Here is a 16,514-nt window from a genome sequence, read left to right on the forward strand (position 1 = left end):
TTGTTGCTGGCTCAGTCAGTGAATTACCCACTTCCATGGATCAAGAACTTCAGGTACACCCATATCTAGAGTACTGGCTGCTAGAATTCATGTAGGCAAGTCTGGGTATAAGGAAAACCTTTTTCCCCATGTGGACAGTTAACCAGTGGAACAGGTCACCCAGAAACCTTGTGCAGTCCTCATCTGCATTTGGATTTAAAATCCAAATGAAGGAAGCACTAGGCAACCTGCTCTGAGCTCAAGATAGGGCTTCCTGAGGTCTCTTCCAATCTAAGTCATCGTAGTGAGCCTTTGGGAAGAAGGGTGACAAGTACTGAATGAAGACAGGCACTAAATTTCCATAAACATGAGATCTAAGACCTATCCACCCCTTCAGAGAATGCACAGAAGTCCTGGTTCCATGGTTTTCTCAAGCAACCAATCCCCATTTCTATGAGCAACATTTAGAGCCATTAGAGGAGCAAATTCAGTCCTGAATGCAGAGGCTTAACAGCTTGATGGAGGAGTGACAGAACTGACAGAGCAGAAGTCACTTCACCCTCTCCTTTGGAACCTGGTGGTTGGGTGTGTTGAAATGGATCCCTCATTTTCAGTAAATTCTCAGAACCTTGTGTTCTGTTTTGATGAAAATTATTCACTGCAGCATATGAAAAGCTCTTCCCCCTTATCTCCCACTGTGCTCTTTTGAGGGAATGAAAATCCATTATGTTGACATCTGGAGAGAAGTGGCACACCAGGATACATCCATGGCTATGATCCTGTGCTCTGTGGACATGGCCAAGTTTGCTTCTTGTCAAAGCTAAACTGAGCAGGGCAGGGGATAGGTTCACTATTGCCTCAACTTGGAGAAGCCCAAACTATTGCACACAGGATTTTTGCCTTTTAAAGGATCCCAGTTCATCTCCTACCACTCCTGCTCACATTTCAGTCTGATTGTAACTGGGAGGTGTCCAGGGTTCACGATACACTGGATAACAAGTGTCAGAGATTAACTTCTTTGGCTCAGACTAAGTGGGTAACTATATGGTGGGGGAGAATGCAGGTCCCAAAGCTGCCTGTGACTGAAAACCCAGCAGATACTCACAGGATGTATGCAATGACCCCAATAGACCAGCAGTCCACAGCTTTGCTGTAGGGTTTCTGGGCCAGCACTTCAGGAGCTGAAAGTAAAAAGACAAACAAGCACAAGTTACAAACCAAACATTTGAAGATGGACAAGAGGTAGGACCCTGAAACCAGAAGCTCCCTGAGACCTTGTGTTGCCCTCCACACAGCCCTTGTACCTGCAAATATCTTGTATAAGATCACAGAATCATTTTGGTTGGAAAATACCTTTAAGATGATGCAGTCCAACCATTAACTTAACTCTATCAAGTCTGTTGCTAAACCATGGCCCTAAGTATGACAACTAAAAGGCTTTTAAACACCTCTAGAGATGGTGATGCCACCGTTTCCCTGGGCAGCTTGTGCCAGTGTTTGATAACCCTTTCAGTGAAGAAATTCCTACCAATAACCACTCAAAACCTGCCCTGGCACAACTTGAGGCCATTTCAGCTCATCCTATCACTTGTTATAGGGAGAAGAAACCAACACCCACCTTGCTACAATCCTGATGTTTTTGAAGCTCATATTTTCACAAAAGAAGGATGGCTCTGATAGTGAAGCAAACTCCTTATTTGCTGACTCCAAGGTCATAAAACAAAACTAAGCACATAAAAGTCCACGAGAGTCAGAGAGCCATCACCTCCCTGTCAGAGGAACTTCTGGACATTGGAGAGGAAGAGAATGCTGAGCCTGGCACTGGTACTGAGATGCATGTTCACCCTGACAGCCTTTCAGGTCCCTCACATTGTGCTGCCAAATTGTGGGTTTCAACAGGCAGCTCAGGAAGTGTCATGAGTCAGGGAAATGGTAAGTTACATCTGCAGGAGAGGAAGGAGAGCTGCCACCACACCTCCTCCCAGCAGTGGGATATCAGAGTCAGAGGGATTCATTTGTCCTCCTGCCTCTAGAACCACAGAAACCACAGAGGGAAAAAATGAAAAATAAGCAGGAGTTGGACACATGCACAAAAGACCTGAACCTTATGCCTCTATAGCTTTTAGCCACCATAGTCTGAAGTTTGCTAGGAGTGAGAGCTTGGCCATTTATTGAAGCTCTTTGTGGGTCTGTTTTCCTCCCTAACACCAGGGAGAGTTTAAAAAGCACATTTTTGTTTGGGAGCCTGGAGTATTATTATGCCTTCCCTGTTGCAATCTTGCAGTGCAAATGCTTAAACCTAAATATGAAAACCCTGTGACTCTAATCTTCTTCATGTAAAGAAGCTTTTGCTATTTTCAAAGCAAAATGTACACAATAATGCAAGAAATCACTGCCTCTGGCATTCCTACAGCAGACTTGCCACACTGGGTTTTAAAAAGCACAGTATTTCCTCTAAATACTTCGGAGTTCAAATGCTGCAAAAAAATAATGAAGGGGCAAGTTCCAGCAAAAATATTTCTTAGGGGTACACCTTCTTCTGCTACCAACATCAAAGCAGTTAGATACCTGAAAAGTGGAAAAATGGTGAAGCACATAAATGTATTAAAATTTGAGCTTTACATGTAGTTGCTACATATACTTTGGTGTGCTCTTCAAGGAGTTGAGCACTACAAGGAGTTATTTTCTTAAGCTGGACAAGTCAACAAAACTCAAGTCAAAACTGCCAGCAAGGAAGGGAACAGGAAGCAGTAATGAGAAACAAAAAAGGACTTTCTTGTGCTTGGACATGAGAGCTTACAGAAAGGATTTAAGGGAAGGAAGTCCACAGGGCAGGTGAGGGCATCCAGGATGCCTTTCCACAAGCAGCAGAATGATGGCAAGGGCTAAGTCAGACTGCAGAGACATTATAAAAAGGAATAAAATCCAGGGATATGTGGGTAGAAATATAGCTGGCAGCTCGATTTTGTTCACTCTTGAAGACTGGGATATGGCAGTACAGGGTAAAAATTAACACAGTCTTCAAGTCACCCAGCAAAATGGGACAACGGCATGCATAAGAAATTAAAATTATGGTTTTGTTCATATATTGCTAATCACTGTTGTAATGAGTGAATACTCCCAACACCTATCCACTGTGTGCCAAAGGAGATTTTTTTCCACTGTACCTAGCTTGAATGACTCCTAATCTGGCCCTAGGTGCCTGGCAGAAACCTGCACTCCAGTTCCCAAGAAGCCTCTGACTCCCTCCAGGACATGGACATGCTGATGTAGTCTGTCAAGATAAAGGTTAAAATATTCTTACTACAAGAGTGGCCAGAGCTGCAGAAATATAACAGGCACCTTCAGTTGGCACCCAAAAGGCAACTCCTTTCCCAGCAGCTGGGTCTATGTGTCAGGTTGGTGCTAGCCAGGCTGGTGGGGGTGAATTTGAAGAATAACTTGGGATAAAAGAATAAAGCACTAGAGAGCCATTCTATTTGGCCTACCATGGCCTCTTGAGCAACCTGGAAAGCTGGCAGAGTCTGGCAAATTTACATTTTCCTGTATAAACCAGTTGTACATCAAAGTATCTTGGGACAACCTTTCTGAACCACCGTCATGTCTCTTAGCCTGACTCTTTCTGCCCTAAGTTTTCCCCTAAAAATATATATATTTTTTCAAAGTGTGCATCAAATAGGGTTTGTGAGACTCTGCTTCTTTTTTTTTTTTTTTTTTTTTTTGTCTCATCCCTTGTGAAAAAACATACTGAAGAAGGGAGTTCATTTTCCATGTCCTTAGGTGATTAAACATCTTCCAACTCTTCAGTCCTTCCAAATTCCTAATACTTTATTCACACATCTCTGCTCCCTTTGACTGTCTGCTCCTGTTTGTGTCATTTTCAAGATTAGTAAACATTTTACATGTTATATCCCCCAAAGAAAATATTATGCAGATGAGTCCTGAGCGCCAAGGATCCTAGTGAGCTCCTGACATTATACAGATATGTCACATTAACATAACAGAACAGAAAACAAATCTGAGATGAAGGGATGTGAACTATATAAAGATTCTCCCTCTTAAAACATCAAAGCTGTGCTGGAGCACTTCTTTTTGTTTTAAAAAAGTGTAGAGCACTGATAACAGAAAGTTATGTGTATGGTGGCTGTGAAGCAGGTAAGAAGACTGCAAGACCAAGGCCAAAGCAAATTTGAGTTTATTACCTCAGCTTTGGTAAGCTTTAAGGAAGAAAACTAGAAGGTTTAAACAATTATATTAAAGCCAAATGGCTGCTTTTGGCTGTTGTTCCAAAGAGCAGACACACAACATGAGCAGGACAACATAGCTGAACATCATCTGCCTCTGATAAATGGAAAAGATGGAAACATGCAATGAGCTGCAAAACAAGTCAGATGAGTTCTTAGAAATAATGGTGGAGAAGTGCCAAGAGGCAAAAGCAGGAGATGCAATGAAATCCAGGAGCTGACAGCAATAAAGGATCAACAGTGATGGATGAGGAGACAAAACTGGAAGGTCAAAGCTTCCATTTCTAGCACTGGGAAAATGCCAGCCAGGCTTCCAGGAGGGCATCTTCTCAGGGAATGACTTTGGGCTCAAATGCTGCAGAAGAGTCAGCCAGAGACAGGGCAGGCAAGGAAGGAAATCCAGACCCTTCCTCCACATCCAGGACCCCTGTTTCAGACCAAATCAGAATGGATAATGAGCAACATGTGGCAGGTAAATTGTTGGGTAGTGGTCCCAGGGCCTCATCCCACCTGCAGGTAAGCAAAGGTTTGTTTCCTGAAGCACTCCCCTTCAAGGCCAGATGATCTGCTAGTATCCAGATAGGGTTTTCTTTGTTTAGTTATGCTTTGGTTTTATTAAGGGGAAAAAACCTAATAATAAAAGATTAATAAAAGGTTTAAATGGAGGTTTTAAGAAAAGGTACAGAGCAGGAATATTTGGAAACCTTTCAGACCACCATGACATTACCCCCAGTGTGCAGAGCTATGTTAATAAGCTTCCTAAAAATGCAGCTGATGGATGCCAAAACAGCAATCCATGTTCTTGCAAAGAGCTCAAGTAATGGGGATTGCTCTGATACTTTAAGCCTGTGGAACAAACTGCAGAAGTCATGAGGGTGCCTGTTCTTCATACCAGCCTCATACATAAAAGGGATTCTTCTTCACTCCCATGATGGTGCTACTCCCAGCAGATTTTGCTGTCTCATGAGAACTCAGTTTAATGCTATTTTCTGTCATTTATGTGGCTTCCCACAAGCTGCATGCCAGAAAGAACAAGGCCTTTGAATAAAGGGTGAAGGTTTTGTAGATCCCCATAGGAGTGACAAACCAGCAGGCTGCTGGAAGCGTGGGAGGAATAAAAAGATCTGAATAGGGTTAAAATAACCAGGGACCTGCTTGCACTGGGCAGGGACACAGCTCAACTGGCCAAGCATGTTGGCCTGGTGCAAGCCAGCAGTAGAAGTTCAGCTGGTTTTTAATGCCAGTTCCCTTCACATAGGCAGCTCCTGCATGTAAAGAAGGGGAAAAATGAATGGGCTGTGCAGGTACCAGATGGCCATAAAATCCAAGAAGGAAGATAGGGGAAGATTTTATAAGGGACATCAAAGGGAGATGGTACCAGCCCCAGTGCTCAGGATGCTTGAAGGTACTCAAGAAGTTGGACAGCCAGGAGCAACCCCACACCACTGATGGTTGGGTGCACAAAGGACCAATCCAGCCCCTCTCTTGGGGGGTGAGCTGAACCACAGAATCCTTGTGGTTGGAAAGGACCTCTGAGATCACTGAGGCCAATCATACACACAGGCAATAAGCAAAAAAAACCCCAAAACAAGAACAACCCCCCCCTAGAATCTTGGCTACTAGAGCATGCTCTGAAGTGCCACATCTACACATTTCCTAAATACCTCCAGGGATGGTGACTCCAGCACCTCCCTGTCAGACTGGCCCAGTACCTGACCACTCTTTCAGTACAGAAATTCTTCCTGATATGTAATCTAAACCTCCCCTGCTGCAACTTCAGACCATTTCCTCTGGTCCTGGTCATTATTCACTTGGGAAAAGAGGCCAACATCCACCTCCCCACAGCCTCCTTTCAGGTACTTGTAGAGAACAATGAGGTCTCCCCTCAGCCTTCTCTTCTCCAAACTAAACATCCCGAGTTCTTTATAGAATCATAGAATCATAGGGTAGAAAAGACCTCTAAGATTGAGTTCACCCATCCACCCTCCAACCCCTAACCACTAAACCATCCACTGCAGCACTTCATCTACATGCCTTTTGAATACCCTCAGGGATGGTGCCCCCAAAGAAACTTGGATTAGTTTCTGTTTTACACTGACTTTGCAAAATACACAGTTTCATATAGGTCCAGTGAGAGGTGGGAGTGAGCAAAGCCAGGAATATGGGTGTCCTTCCCATCCAGAGGTGTCTGCTTGCTTCAGCAGAATGCTCCACAACTCCTACAAAGCTTGGAACTCATACAGGTGCCTTTGGGCTTTGACTAATTCAGGCCCCTGCCTGTGGTATAAACATTTCCTCTACATTTTGTTTAATGGATAATCACCTGATGATTTCCCTGAACTGAGATCAAACATTGGTTCCTCAGACACTCCTCATATCACTTATTCTCTACTCTCCTCACCAGCTTGGTAGCTCTTTTCTGGATGTGCTCCAGCACCTCAACGTCCTTCCTGTAGTGAGGGGCCCAGAACTGAACACAGTACTTGAGGTGCACCTCACCTCTGCTGAGCAGAGAGAGATAATCATCTCCTGGTGGCCACACTATTGCTGATACAAGCCAGGATGCTGTTGGCCTTCTTGGCCACCTGGGCACCATACAAAGCATCTCCCTCATGATGCAAACAGCCATAACAGCAGATGAAGCATCCTCACCACCAGACTGGAGTCTCTCTCCCACTGACTCCTGGAATGAAAACAACTTCTTTCCCTCTTTCACACAGACCTCAAGTGTTCATGTTGTTCTGGTTGCCCAAGACTGTGCAGTTCTGGACTGTTTCCAAAGGTCATCAGGGTTTTGGTGCCTGTCTGTTGGCTTCTTGTGCTCCTGCTGTCCTTATTTCATGTTAGAGTCAGATGTAGATAGCTAATATGGGACAGAATGCAGCTACAACCACATGCAAGTAAACTCTGTTTCAGGATCCAACAATGGAACTGAATGATCACACTGTCATGAGCTTGTGACTGAGCAAATCCTAGTGACAGCAATCCCCATGCTTTAGTTTTAATTTATTACTCAAGTTACTGCCTCAACAACTCTTCAGGTTGCTTTTTGCTAATGAGGGTATTCCAAAGGTTTATTGAATTTTCAAACCTTTAGCTGAAAGGATACCACATAAGTGAAAATTAAACATGGAAATCCATTGCATACTTAAAGGTGTGAAAGGACCTTTCACAGCAGCACTACAGAAAATAAAAAGAGTGAATGAGGTGGTGTGTACAGGGACCAACCACACATTCAGTCAAGAAAATTTTACTTGACTTTGGGCTGGGACTTAGAGAAAGAATTTTAAATCTCAGTAGGATTAAGATATTAGCCAGCCACAAACACAGTTTGCAATTCAGCATTTCTGCAAAAGGAGATCAGATTGTCCAAAACAGGCTTTCTAACATTTTTTCCAAACTTCAATGCTTGTAAATGTTTTGCAAGTCTAATTCCCATTTGCAGAAGAAACTGAAGTTTTTGAGAGATCAGTTCTCACCAAAAGTCAGTCATTGAGACCTAATTTCCAAACAGCTAAAAATGTCTTTGGAGGAATTAGCTGAATGACTGGAGTCACCTTCTGGTGAGGGACCAACTTGACACACTTCCAGAGATACTCATTTTCAGGGACTTCTGAACATCTTCTTCAAGAAAATTTATTTCTTATAGAGTCTCAAGCTGAGCAGCCCATGTATGATCACCAGTGGGTTATACAGATCTTGCCTATAATCACACAGGTCACTCAGGGTTTTGAGTGACCCCTTCTCCAGACTAGAAGATGGGGTGGGATCCCTGAAGATCAGTCCACACACCGAATGGGCAATGAAACAAAACACACAAGCTGCCTCATTTTACCCAGTTTAGGTGCTATCTACAAGTCTAGCCCCAGCTCATCACCTTGCCTCCTTCTGTAAGAAACAGAGAGAGATAAGAGTCCTAGGCAGATAAGAAAATGGAAGACCTTTTCATTAGAAGAGGTTGCATTATCAGTTCCCTCTTCAGTAGGTAAACATTTAGATTTGCATCTTAACAAAAGTGCCTAAAGTCTAAATGAATTAAGTTATCCAAACTGTCATCTTTTCACCATAGGACCAAATTCTCTTCAATCTATAAGGCAGAGCCTTAAGACCTAATGTGCTAATGCACTATCAGCCATCCATATTTTAGGCATACTATAATTTGATATGTAATACTTTGATTTTCAGAGTAAAATCCAGTATTATATTAAGAGATTTCATTCTAATTAAATCATCTCTTATTCAACAATTTTCTGAACCACATCAACAGGAATGTAGTGTCTTGCATACCATCTTCCTTGGGGCTAATACTAAGAAAAACTGAGTTAAAAATTGAAACACAAAGAGCTGGAAGTATATCCTTAATGACTAAAATTGGACAGAAATGACAGGAGGCCTTGCACAGTTGCAAATAATTGAAAAGGGCAGCAGATCTGACTTAAAATCAGGTTAGCTACCAAGTCAGAAGCTTCTCCAGCACCCTACACAGTGGGATCTGGGTGGATCTGTTTCTGGAGATAAAGAAGTATAAATAGTAGCAAATAGTAATGACTTCTTAACCATTGCTCTGGTGCCTTTGGCATGTGACAATATGCCTAATTTTTTCCAGTAATCTAAAAGCACAGTGTTTAAACTGACAAAAATAATTGAATCCTCCTAGTATCTTAGCAAATGAGATATTTTACATATCTCTAAAGAAAAGTATTTGAAGCATTACTTCATTTGAAGTAATGGATCACTGAGAGTTACTTCAATGCTCGGCAAAATGGCTGGAAAAACACCCCCAAAAAAAAGTTGGCACTTCATGAGAGGGCATTTCATGAGCCAACACTGTGGCCCACGTCTCCCCTGATCCAGACAGGAACACATATTCCTGTTGCCATCAGGGGGAAGGACTCTTCCAGTTATTTGAGGGCATTTTAGACAGGTGTTTCAAATTGGAGCTGGAAGTCATGAAAGCTTTTGGATGCAGCCAAATTGCTGTCCATGGATGCAGGAGCCATGTCATCAGGTGTTAACCCTCACAGAGGCTCATTTGTGGGCATCACCACAGCAGCTGACAGCAAAACACTTCTCTGCTCAGAAAATGTCATCTGGGCAGCCAATTATATTTTTAAAAAGCGGCACTAAAAAGGAGCTGTCTCCTGTGCACAAAAAGAAACAGAACAAACATTTAAAGAGGTTTTCTTTCTGAGAGAGGGGAAAAAATCCTGTCAGCACTTTAGAAATAAGTGGCCAGGACCTCTTGAACCACAATGAGTAAAATACTGCAGCTCAGTAAAATAACAACAGGCCTGGAGGCACTTGTGCAGCTATCAGTGCCCAGACCTTGAGAAATTTGAGCTCTCAAACATCTCTCAAAGCACTACTATTTGTGTTACATTCTCCCTCTCCAAAAGAGCAAGTTTTCTTATGTACATGGCTACAATGAAAGGCCATATGAGATCACTCTAGTGCCCCAGAAGTCACACTCCCTCATTTTCATCAGTGCTTCCACAAACATCCTCTGAGCCTTTCTGCATCTCTCAGGCTTATTCTAGTCAGTGCCCACTTCAGAATAAAATAAACCATGTTAATGAAGTACAGGAGAGCTGACAGCAAAAATTGCTGTCTCAGCTCAATTCCTGTCAGTGCTCTGGAAGAAGATTTCCAGTCTGGTGTGATTACACAGGACAACTGTTCAGGATGTACAGAGTGCAGAGTGACTCAGATGCCTCAAAATAAAAGAGCGATGGGCTGATGACTTCATGATGGAAAAAGACACCTGTTTCTTTTCCTGACATTATCAGGACAGAATGTGCCTGTGCAGCATGAAGATAATCCCTGGAAAAAGGTATACCTGAGAATCACCAATGATTTGGGTTGGAATGGACCTTAAAGATCATCTAGTTCCAAGCCCCTAATATTAGCATGGACACCTTCCATTAGACCAGGTTGCTCCAAGCCCCATTCAACCTGGCCTTGAACACTTCCAGGGATGGGGCATCCACAGATTCTACAGGTCAGTGTCTCACCACCCTCACTCTAAAGATTTTCTTCCTAACCTAAATCTACCCTTTTCTTGTTTAGAGCCATTACCCCTTGTCCTGTCATTCCATGCCCTTGTAAAAAGTTGCTCTTGAGTTTTCCAGTGGGCCCTTCAGGTACTGGAAGGCCTCTGTAACAGACATTCCTGGAGCCTTCTCTTCCCTAGGCTTCTTCAGAAAAACCTCAACTTCAGGAGAGGTGATCAAGCCCTTTGATCATCACAACTGCATCATTTGTTTGAGTTCTCATTCCATGTTATCATCAGAGCTATGAAAACACAGGCAGCTGCAAAGCAAAAGGAACCTCTCTCTGACTTCTGGAAAAGGTCTTCCCTACTGGAAAGATGTCAGGTAAATCTATCCCTGGGGAAGTCATTGTCACTTTAATTTCATGGATACCCCAGAGATTAATTCTACTGTCTCAGCTGACTGGCTTGGTATTGTAGGAGGCTCAGGCTTGCTGGACCTGTCTCATGCTTGACGTGAGCATTTTAAATAGGGTTTGCTCAAACAGACCCTGTCATCACCTGCCATGTAATTCTCACATTCAGTTACTTTCACTTTTTTAAAAGAATAAGCTGGTAAAAACTGCTCATCAGCAGCCTGCTAAATGGTTACTGAATGGACAGGAGGGCAAAGAATAAATTCTAGGAATCAAATTACAGGAGACCTGAGGATCTAAAGAGCTTTTGCATAATGACATCAAAGAGTCAGTAACTTAACAGAGCTGTAAGAGAGGATTACTGAGTATATCTGAATAAATGTAGCTCTTTCATTTTACCATCTTCTATCAGGACAATCAGGCAAAAACTATACTTCATTATTAAAATAATGTTACACTAAGTAAAGCTTTTTAGGTTTGTAGGTGCTTGTAGAATCAATACATTTGAGGCTATGCTTCAGGTGCTCCTGATTTGCCCACAAGCAGAGTCTTTGAGAAGGCTCATTCTGCAAAGGATTAAAAACACAAAAATAAATCCCATGAACCCAGAGCTGGGTTGAAGGATTGGGACCTGAGGGAGAAGAGCACATAAAGCAGAGCACCAGCAGCTTCTGACATCAAACAAACATCTGTAAAATCTCATGTGCATGATGTAGCAGCACTAGAAACCAAGTATTATAACTTCCTTTTCACTATGTGTCTGCATTGCAGCTGGGAAGAGTGGATGGACAATACAACCAAGTCTCTTACCAACATAGCCAGGAGTCCCACAGGCTGTGGACATCACATCTCCTTTGCTCTCCATCTTTGACAATCCAAAGTCACTGATCATGATTTTTGACTCTTCATCCTGGCTGTAGTAGAGCAGATTCTCAGGCTAGAAAGGAGAACAAGCAAGATGGGTTTTGAATATGTAAGTCCAGTAACAACATCTGTTGGGTGATGTGTTGCATTTAATACAATTCTTAGTTACATCATACATATAATGTAATTTGGTTTCCCTAAATCCTAAAGAGTTATTCTTGTCACCTATAAGGAGATCTTCTCTGGCCTCCTGTATGGTAATTACTGGAAGAAGCTGACACTTTGAGCTTTGAGTCAGTTTTCTGGGAGAGTAAAGTTTTTTTGGCACCCCCAAAAAAAGAACTGAGGTCAATCTGTTCCTTAAGGAATGTGTCTGACATATCATCACTTCATAGGGATAAAAAGGATTAATTGGAAGGCAGGTGAATATGGTAAATCCAGGTAGTGTGATGAAATGTTTTTTCTACAGCATTAAAAAAAAAAAAAAGAAAAACCACTAGGTATTAGAGAATTTCAGTATCTCCTCCACTGCAAACAAACAGTTCTGAGAAAGGAAATGCCTTTACAGTTAGCAGATGTGCAGCAAGGATGTTTTAGCTAGAGCCAATTAGGAAAACATGCAACAGTACTAAGCACAGCAGCTTGTTTATGCTGAGAGAAAACAAGAATCACTCCACAAAGCTGTGACTTTATACCAATGTCAGCTGGGCTGGTGTGCTCAACCATCCATCTGCTACATCTTCTCTACTCATATGTTTCACAGGATCACAAATTCAGCCAGGCTGGAAAGAACCTCTGAGATCATCAACTCCAACCCTTGATCCACTGCCACTGTGGTTCCCAGACCATGGCACTGAGTGCCATTCAGTCTCTCCTTAAAAACCTCCAGGGATGGAGAATCCACTACATCCCTGGGCAGCTCATTCCAATGCCTGACCACCCTCTCTGTAAAGAATTTTTTCCTAATATCCAACCTAAACCTTCCCTGGCAGAGCTTAAGTCCATGCCCTCTTGTCTTACTGGTAGCCACCTGGGAGAAGAGACCAACCCCCATCCCCCACCCCCGGCTACCACCTCCTTTCAGGGAGTTGTAGAGAGTGATGAGGTCTCCCCTGAGCCTCCTCCAGGCTGAACACCCTCAGCTCCCTCAGCCCTTCCTCACAGGACTTGTGCTGGATCCCTTCACAGCCTCCTTGCTCTTCTCTGGACCTCCTCCAGCACCTCAATCTCCTTCCTGAGCTGAGGGGCCCAGAACTGGACACAGGACTCGAGGTGTGGCCTCACCAGTGCTGAGTACAGGGGCAGAATCACTTCCTTGGACCTGCTGGCCACGCTGTTCCTGATACAGCCCAGGATGCCGTTGGCCTTCTTGGCCACCTGGGCACACTGCTGGCTCATGTTCAGCTTCCTGTCAATCCAGACTCCCAGGTCCCTTTCTGCCTGGCTGCTCTCAGCCACTCTGTGCCCAGCCTGGAGCTCCCCATGGGGTTGTTGTGGCCAAAGTGCAGGACCCGGCACTTGGCCTTGTTGAACCTCATCCCATTGGAATCAGCCCAACTCTCCAGTCTGTCCAGGTCTCTCTGCAGAACCCTCCTGCCTTCCAGCTGATCCACACTGCCCCCCAACTTGGTGTTGTCTGTGAATTTGCTACTTGTGGACTCAATCCCCTCATCTAAATCATCGATGAAGGTATTAAACAGAACTGGGCCCAGCACTGACCCCTGGGGGACACCACAGCTCCCAGTTGGATCAGCACCGTTCACCACCACTCCCTGGAACCTCCAGGCAGTTCCTAACCCAGGTCCTGTCTGAGCCATGGGCTGACAGCTTTTCTAGGAGAAGCTTTTCAGGATGGCTTTTTCGAGCGTGCTACTGCTACACAGCAAAGCTCTTGGTGTAGAGCACACTTCTGCCCCTGCTTAATATCTGGACTCAGAAAAAGGTCCAGCATCTTGTGTCCTCACAACATCATCAGATTTCTTGGGATACATCCAAGAAATGGACTGTTAAGGAGAAGCACAAGCATCTGTCTTCCCTCCTCGATTGTCATAACCTCCTGCTCTGGGGGAGACAAAGAAGCATTGAGGTGTGACAAGACCTCCACCCCTTCTAAGGTCCCCTCTCAGCTTCAAGGAGAGGTTAAAGTAGAGGTTCCCCAACCTCAGAATGAAGCCATGTAGTGATGCTCTTATCCATGGGACACAATGGCCTTGGGAGCATCTACGTCCACAGGTGTAAGCCAGCTGGGGCTGAGGCAAAAAGGGAAATTCTTATATTTATAAAAATAATTATGAAGTTGTACTATTTGGTTTCTTTCTCATGATACCTTGTAAGGCCACTGCTTTAACTGGCTGTTATAATGCTGGCACTGTTTTCAGGCACTGTGTGTGTCAGTTTTATGCCACAATCTACCCTTGGTTGGAGTTCCTCCTGGTTTTACCACTTCTGACCTGCTGAGGGGTTGGCAGAGCTGGCATTAAGGGAAAGACAATTATTCTCCAACAATTTCTGCTAACTCACCACAGCTCTTCACTTACTCATATTTTGTAAGGTCAAGAAACCCACCCATTTAAAACTTAAACTTTTTTGTTAAAAACACTTAAAAAACTCTGGTTCTTCAAGCTATTTAATTAAAGAAGTTTTAATAAGGTGGCTCTGTACCAACAGGAGGAGCTGATCAGCCTTTCAGTCCTTCTGTACACCCTTGATTTCATCTGCTGCCATTTCTTGTTATCTGCTGCTGTGTTATTTAGATTAGAGACTTGGAGAAGAGTTCTGCCTTTCCCAACAGCACAGCAAGTACTATTTTGGTATCTGAGAAACACATAATTATAATAAATGTTATAGATGCTTTCAAGGTTGTGTTTTTATAGAGCAGTTCTTTCCCAGATGTTTCATTTTGGGTGATCATAATCCGAAACTTGCACTTATCTTGATATTTTGAGACAATAAAGAAGCCTCATTATATCCTTATTTTCACTATCATGGTATGTTTGTACTAATAGAATCTCACAGTAGGTGTTCCTCATGTACCATATTTCATGAGTCATTTTAACAGCTGATATGGTACTGACAAAACACACAAATAAAGAATAAGTGCTCGGTTTTGCCCCAAAATTCCACTGGAGAAGGTTCGTTTGATCTAAATTCAGCACTTCCTTACAGAAACTCTGTAAGGAAAATGAAATAAATTTGAAGATTAATCCATTTTCCAGTTACTGGATCTCAAATCTTAAAAATTTTTAAATAAGATGTATCTGTTTTAAAGTGAGAGCTATGGCCTTCCTTTAAATTATAAAGACAGGAAAATTAAGAGCTCATACAACTGAATATCTGAATTAAGAGGACACAGACCTCCCTCTAAAACCTCTGGCTGCAGAAAGAAGCCTGAAGTTATTTCCTAAAAATTGAATTTGGAAGAAAGTTGGTCATGCTAAAATACCAAACAACACTTCCATACCAAAATGGTTGTGGAATTCTAATAAATGCAAGAATATTTCCATGGACCTCAGCATAGGAGCAGGAAGTAAATGGGAACTGAGGGCATTCTGTGAAGACTGTAAGGAGCTGGAAGACCCAGACCAGTGTTTCCTTACAAAAAAGCTCATTCTTTGGGAGTGGTAGGACTGAACTGCACAACATAGAGGAGAAAATATTATTTGTGGACATCAGTGGAGAGTTTCCTCCAGTGAATTCAAAGTTTTACCTTAAATTTGTGCCAAACTTATATATACATATATATATTTAGAGTATATATATATATACTTTCTATGATTTTAGTTTTCTTTTGAAGTGAACCATATAGATTTCCCACTTCTGGCAGAAGTGTTGAGGACTGAGGCAAGAACCTTGCAGCAGGAAGATGTGGAAAACCTCACAGCCCCACAGGAATGAGGTGCACACAGTTAAAAGCCTCACGTTTCGGATTAAAAGAGCACTGAGGTTTTTCACCAAACAAGGCCACGTCTGCCTGTCCTGGGCACTGCTCCACCTTGGAGGACTGCAGAGCTGGTGGTGACACCAGTAATGGGCTCTGTTTTGGCCCTGTTGCATGGCATTGTTGGAACAAGCCTGTCATTTATTATTTTACACCAGGCAGCATTTCACATTAGCACTCATTTTGGAGGAGATGAAAAGCAAATAAATAGTATCTTTCATCACTATGTTTTTTTTCACCCATCTTAAGGCAAAACAGTGAGGCCACATTTCCAGCACTACAACCTTCACTCAGAGGGCTTGCAAAAAAATTGCAAACATGCATTTTAATACTAGACTGCATAAAAACACAAGTAATTTTAAAATGCATTTGATAAAATTTTAAGAATTAAAAACCAAAACAACCTTTTTTGTGGTTCTTGACTCAATGAATGCTCATTTAGCCTTTACACAATATGACATATTTAGCCAAATTCCACTGTCTTTACATGGGGACAATTGAAGGCCACAGCATCAGCATCCAAAGCAACTCCTGCCTGGAGCATCCCTCCAAAAAACAATCAGAGGTGATATTTCATTCACTGAATTCTTAATTTCTGGCAGTAAACCTTGATAGAATTAACTAGTTCAACAACTGAAACCAGTTTTCTTTTGACATTTGTATCTTTTTCTAATTTCTTCTGTTAATTTATTATTTGTGATACCACAGGTGGGGAAGTTCAGCTGTGTGCTGTGAAATCCAAATCTTTCTGCTTGTTTTAGGACATAGGGAGTAAACAACATAAATAATGCTTTGGGCTTTTTCTTCTTCTTTTTAAAGCTGAGTAGTTTTGATGTGAAAACACAATGCAGCTGAAAGAAAATTCATCTAAGAATCACACTGGCACACAATGTTCCTTAGAAGAAGCCTTTACCATTAACAATGTCTCCAAAAACACTGGTCCAAATAGCACCATAGGAAATAATTCTGTTTTCCCACACGATTTATTGTTGCTAATTATTATTAAGTAAAAATAAATATAGCACATCAAATCTGCAAGGCTGAGTTTCCTGCTTTCATGTAATGCTTTGATTGCCTTGATGAAT

General features: G+C 42.6%; 1 protein-coding gene across 2 annotated transcripts in view; it reads right to left on the reverse strand.

Annotated features, from left to right (window-relative positions):
* Positions 1 to 16,514, reverse strand: part of CAMK1D (calcium/calmodulin dependent protein kinase ID) — a 227,809-nt gene that overhangs the window by 33,826 nt on the left and 177,469 nt on the right. For both annotated transcript variants that reach the window (XM_071734127.1, XM_071734126.1), the window contains exons 5-6: positions 11,439 to 11,565; positions 1,085 to 1,160 (exon numbers count right to left, since the gene is read on the reverse strand). In XM_071734127.1, the coding sequence (XP_071590228.1) occupies positions 1,085 to 1,160; positions 11,439 to 11,565 (203 nt within the window). The remainder of the gene's footprint in view (positions 1 to 1,084; positions 1,161 to 11,438; positions 11,566 to 16,514) is intronic.

Source organism: Heliangelus exortis, chromosome 1 (assembly GCF_036169615.1).
Source record: "Heliangelus exortis chromosome 1, bHelExo1.hap1, whole genome shotgun sequence".
Lineage (NCBI taxonomy): Eukaryota > Metazoa > Chordata > Aves > Apodiformes > Trochilidae > Heliangelus > Heliangelus exortis.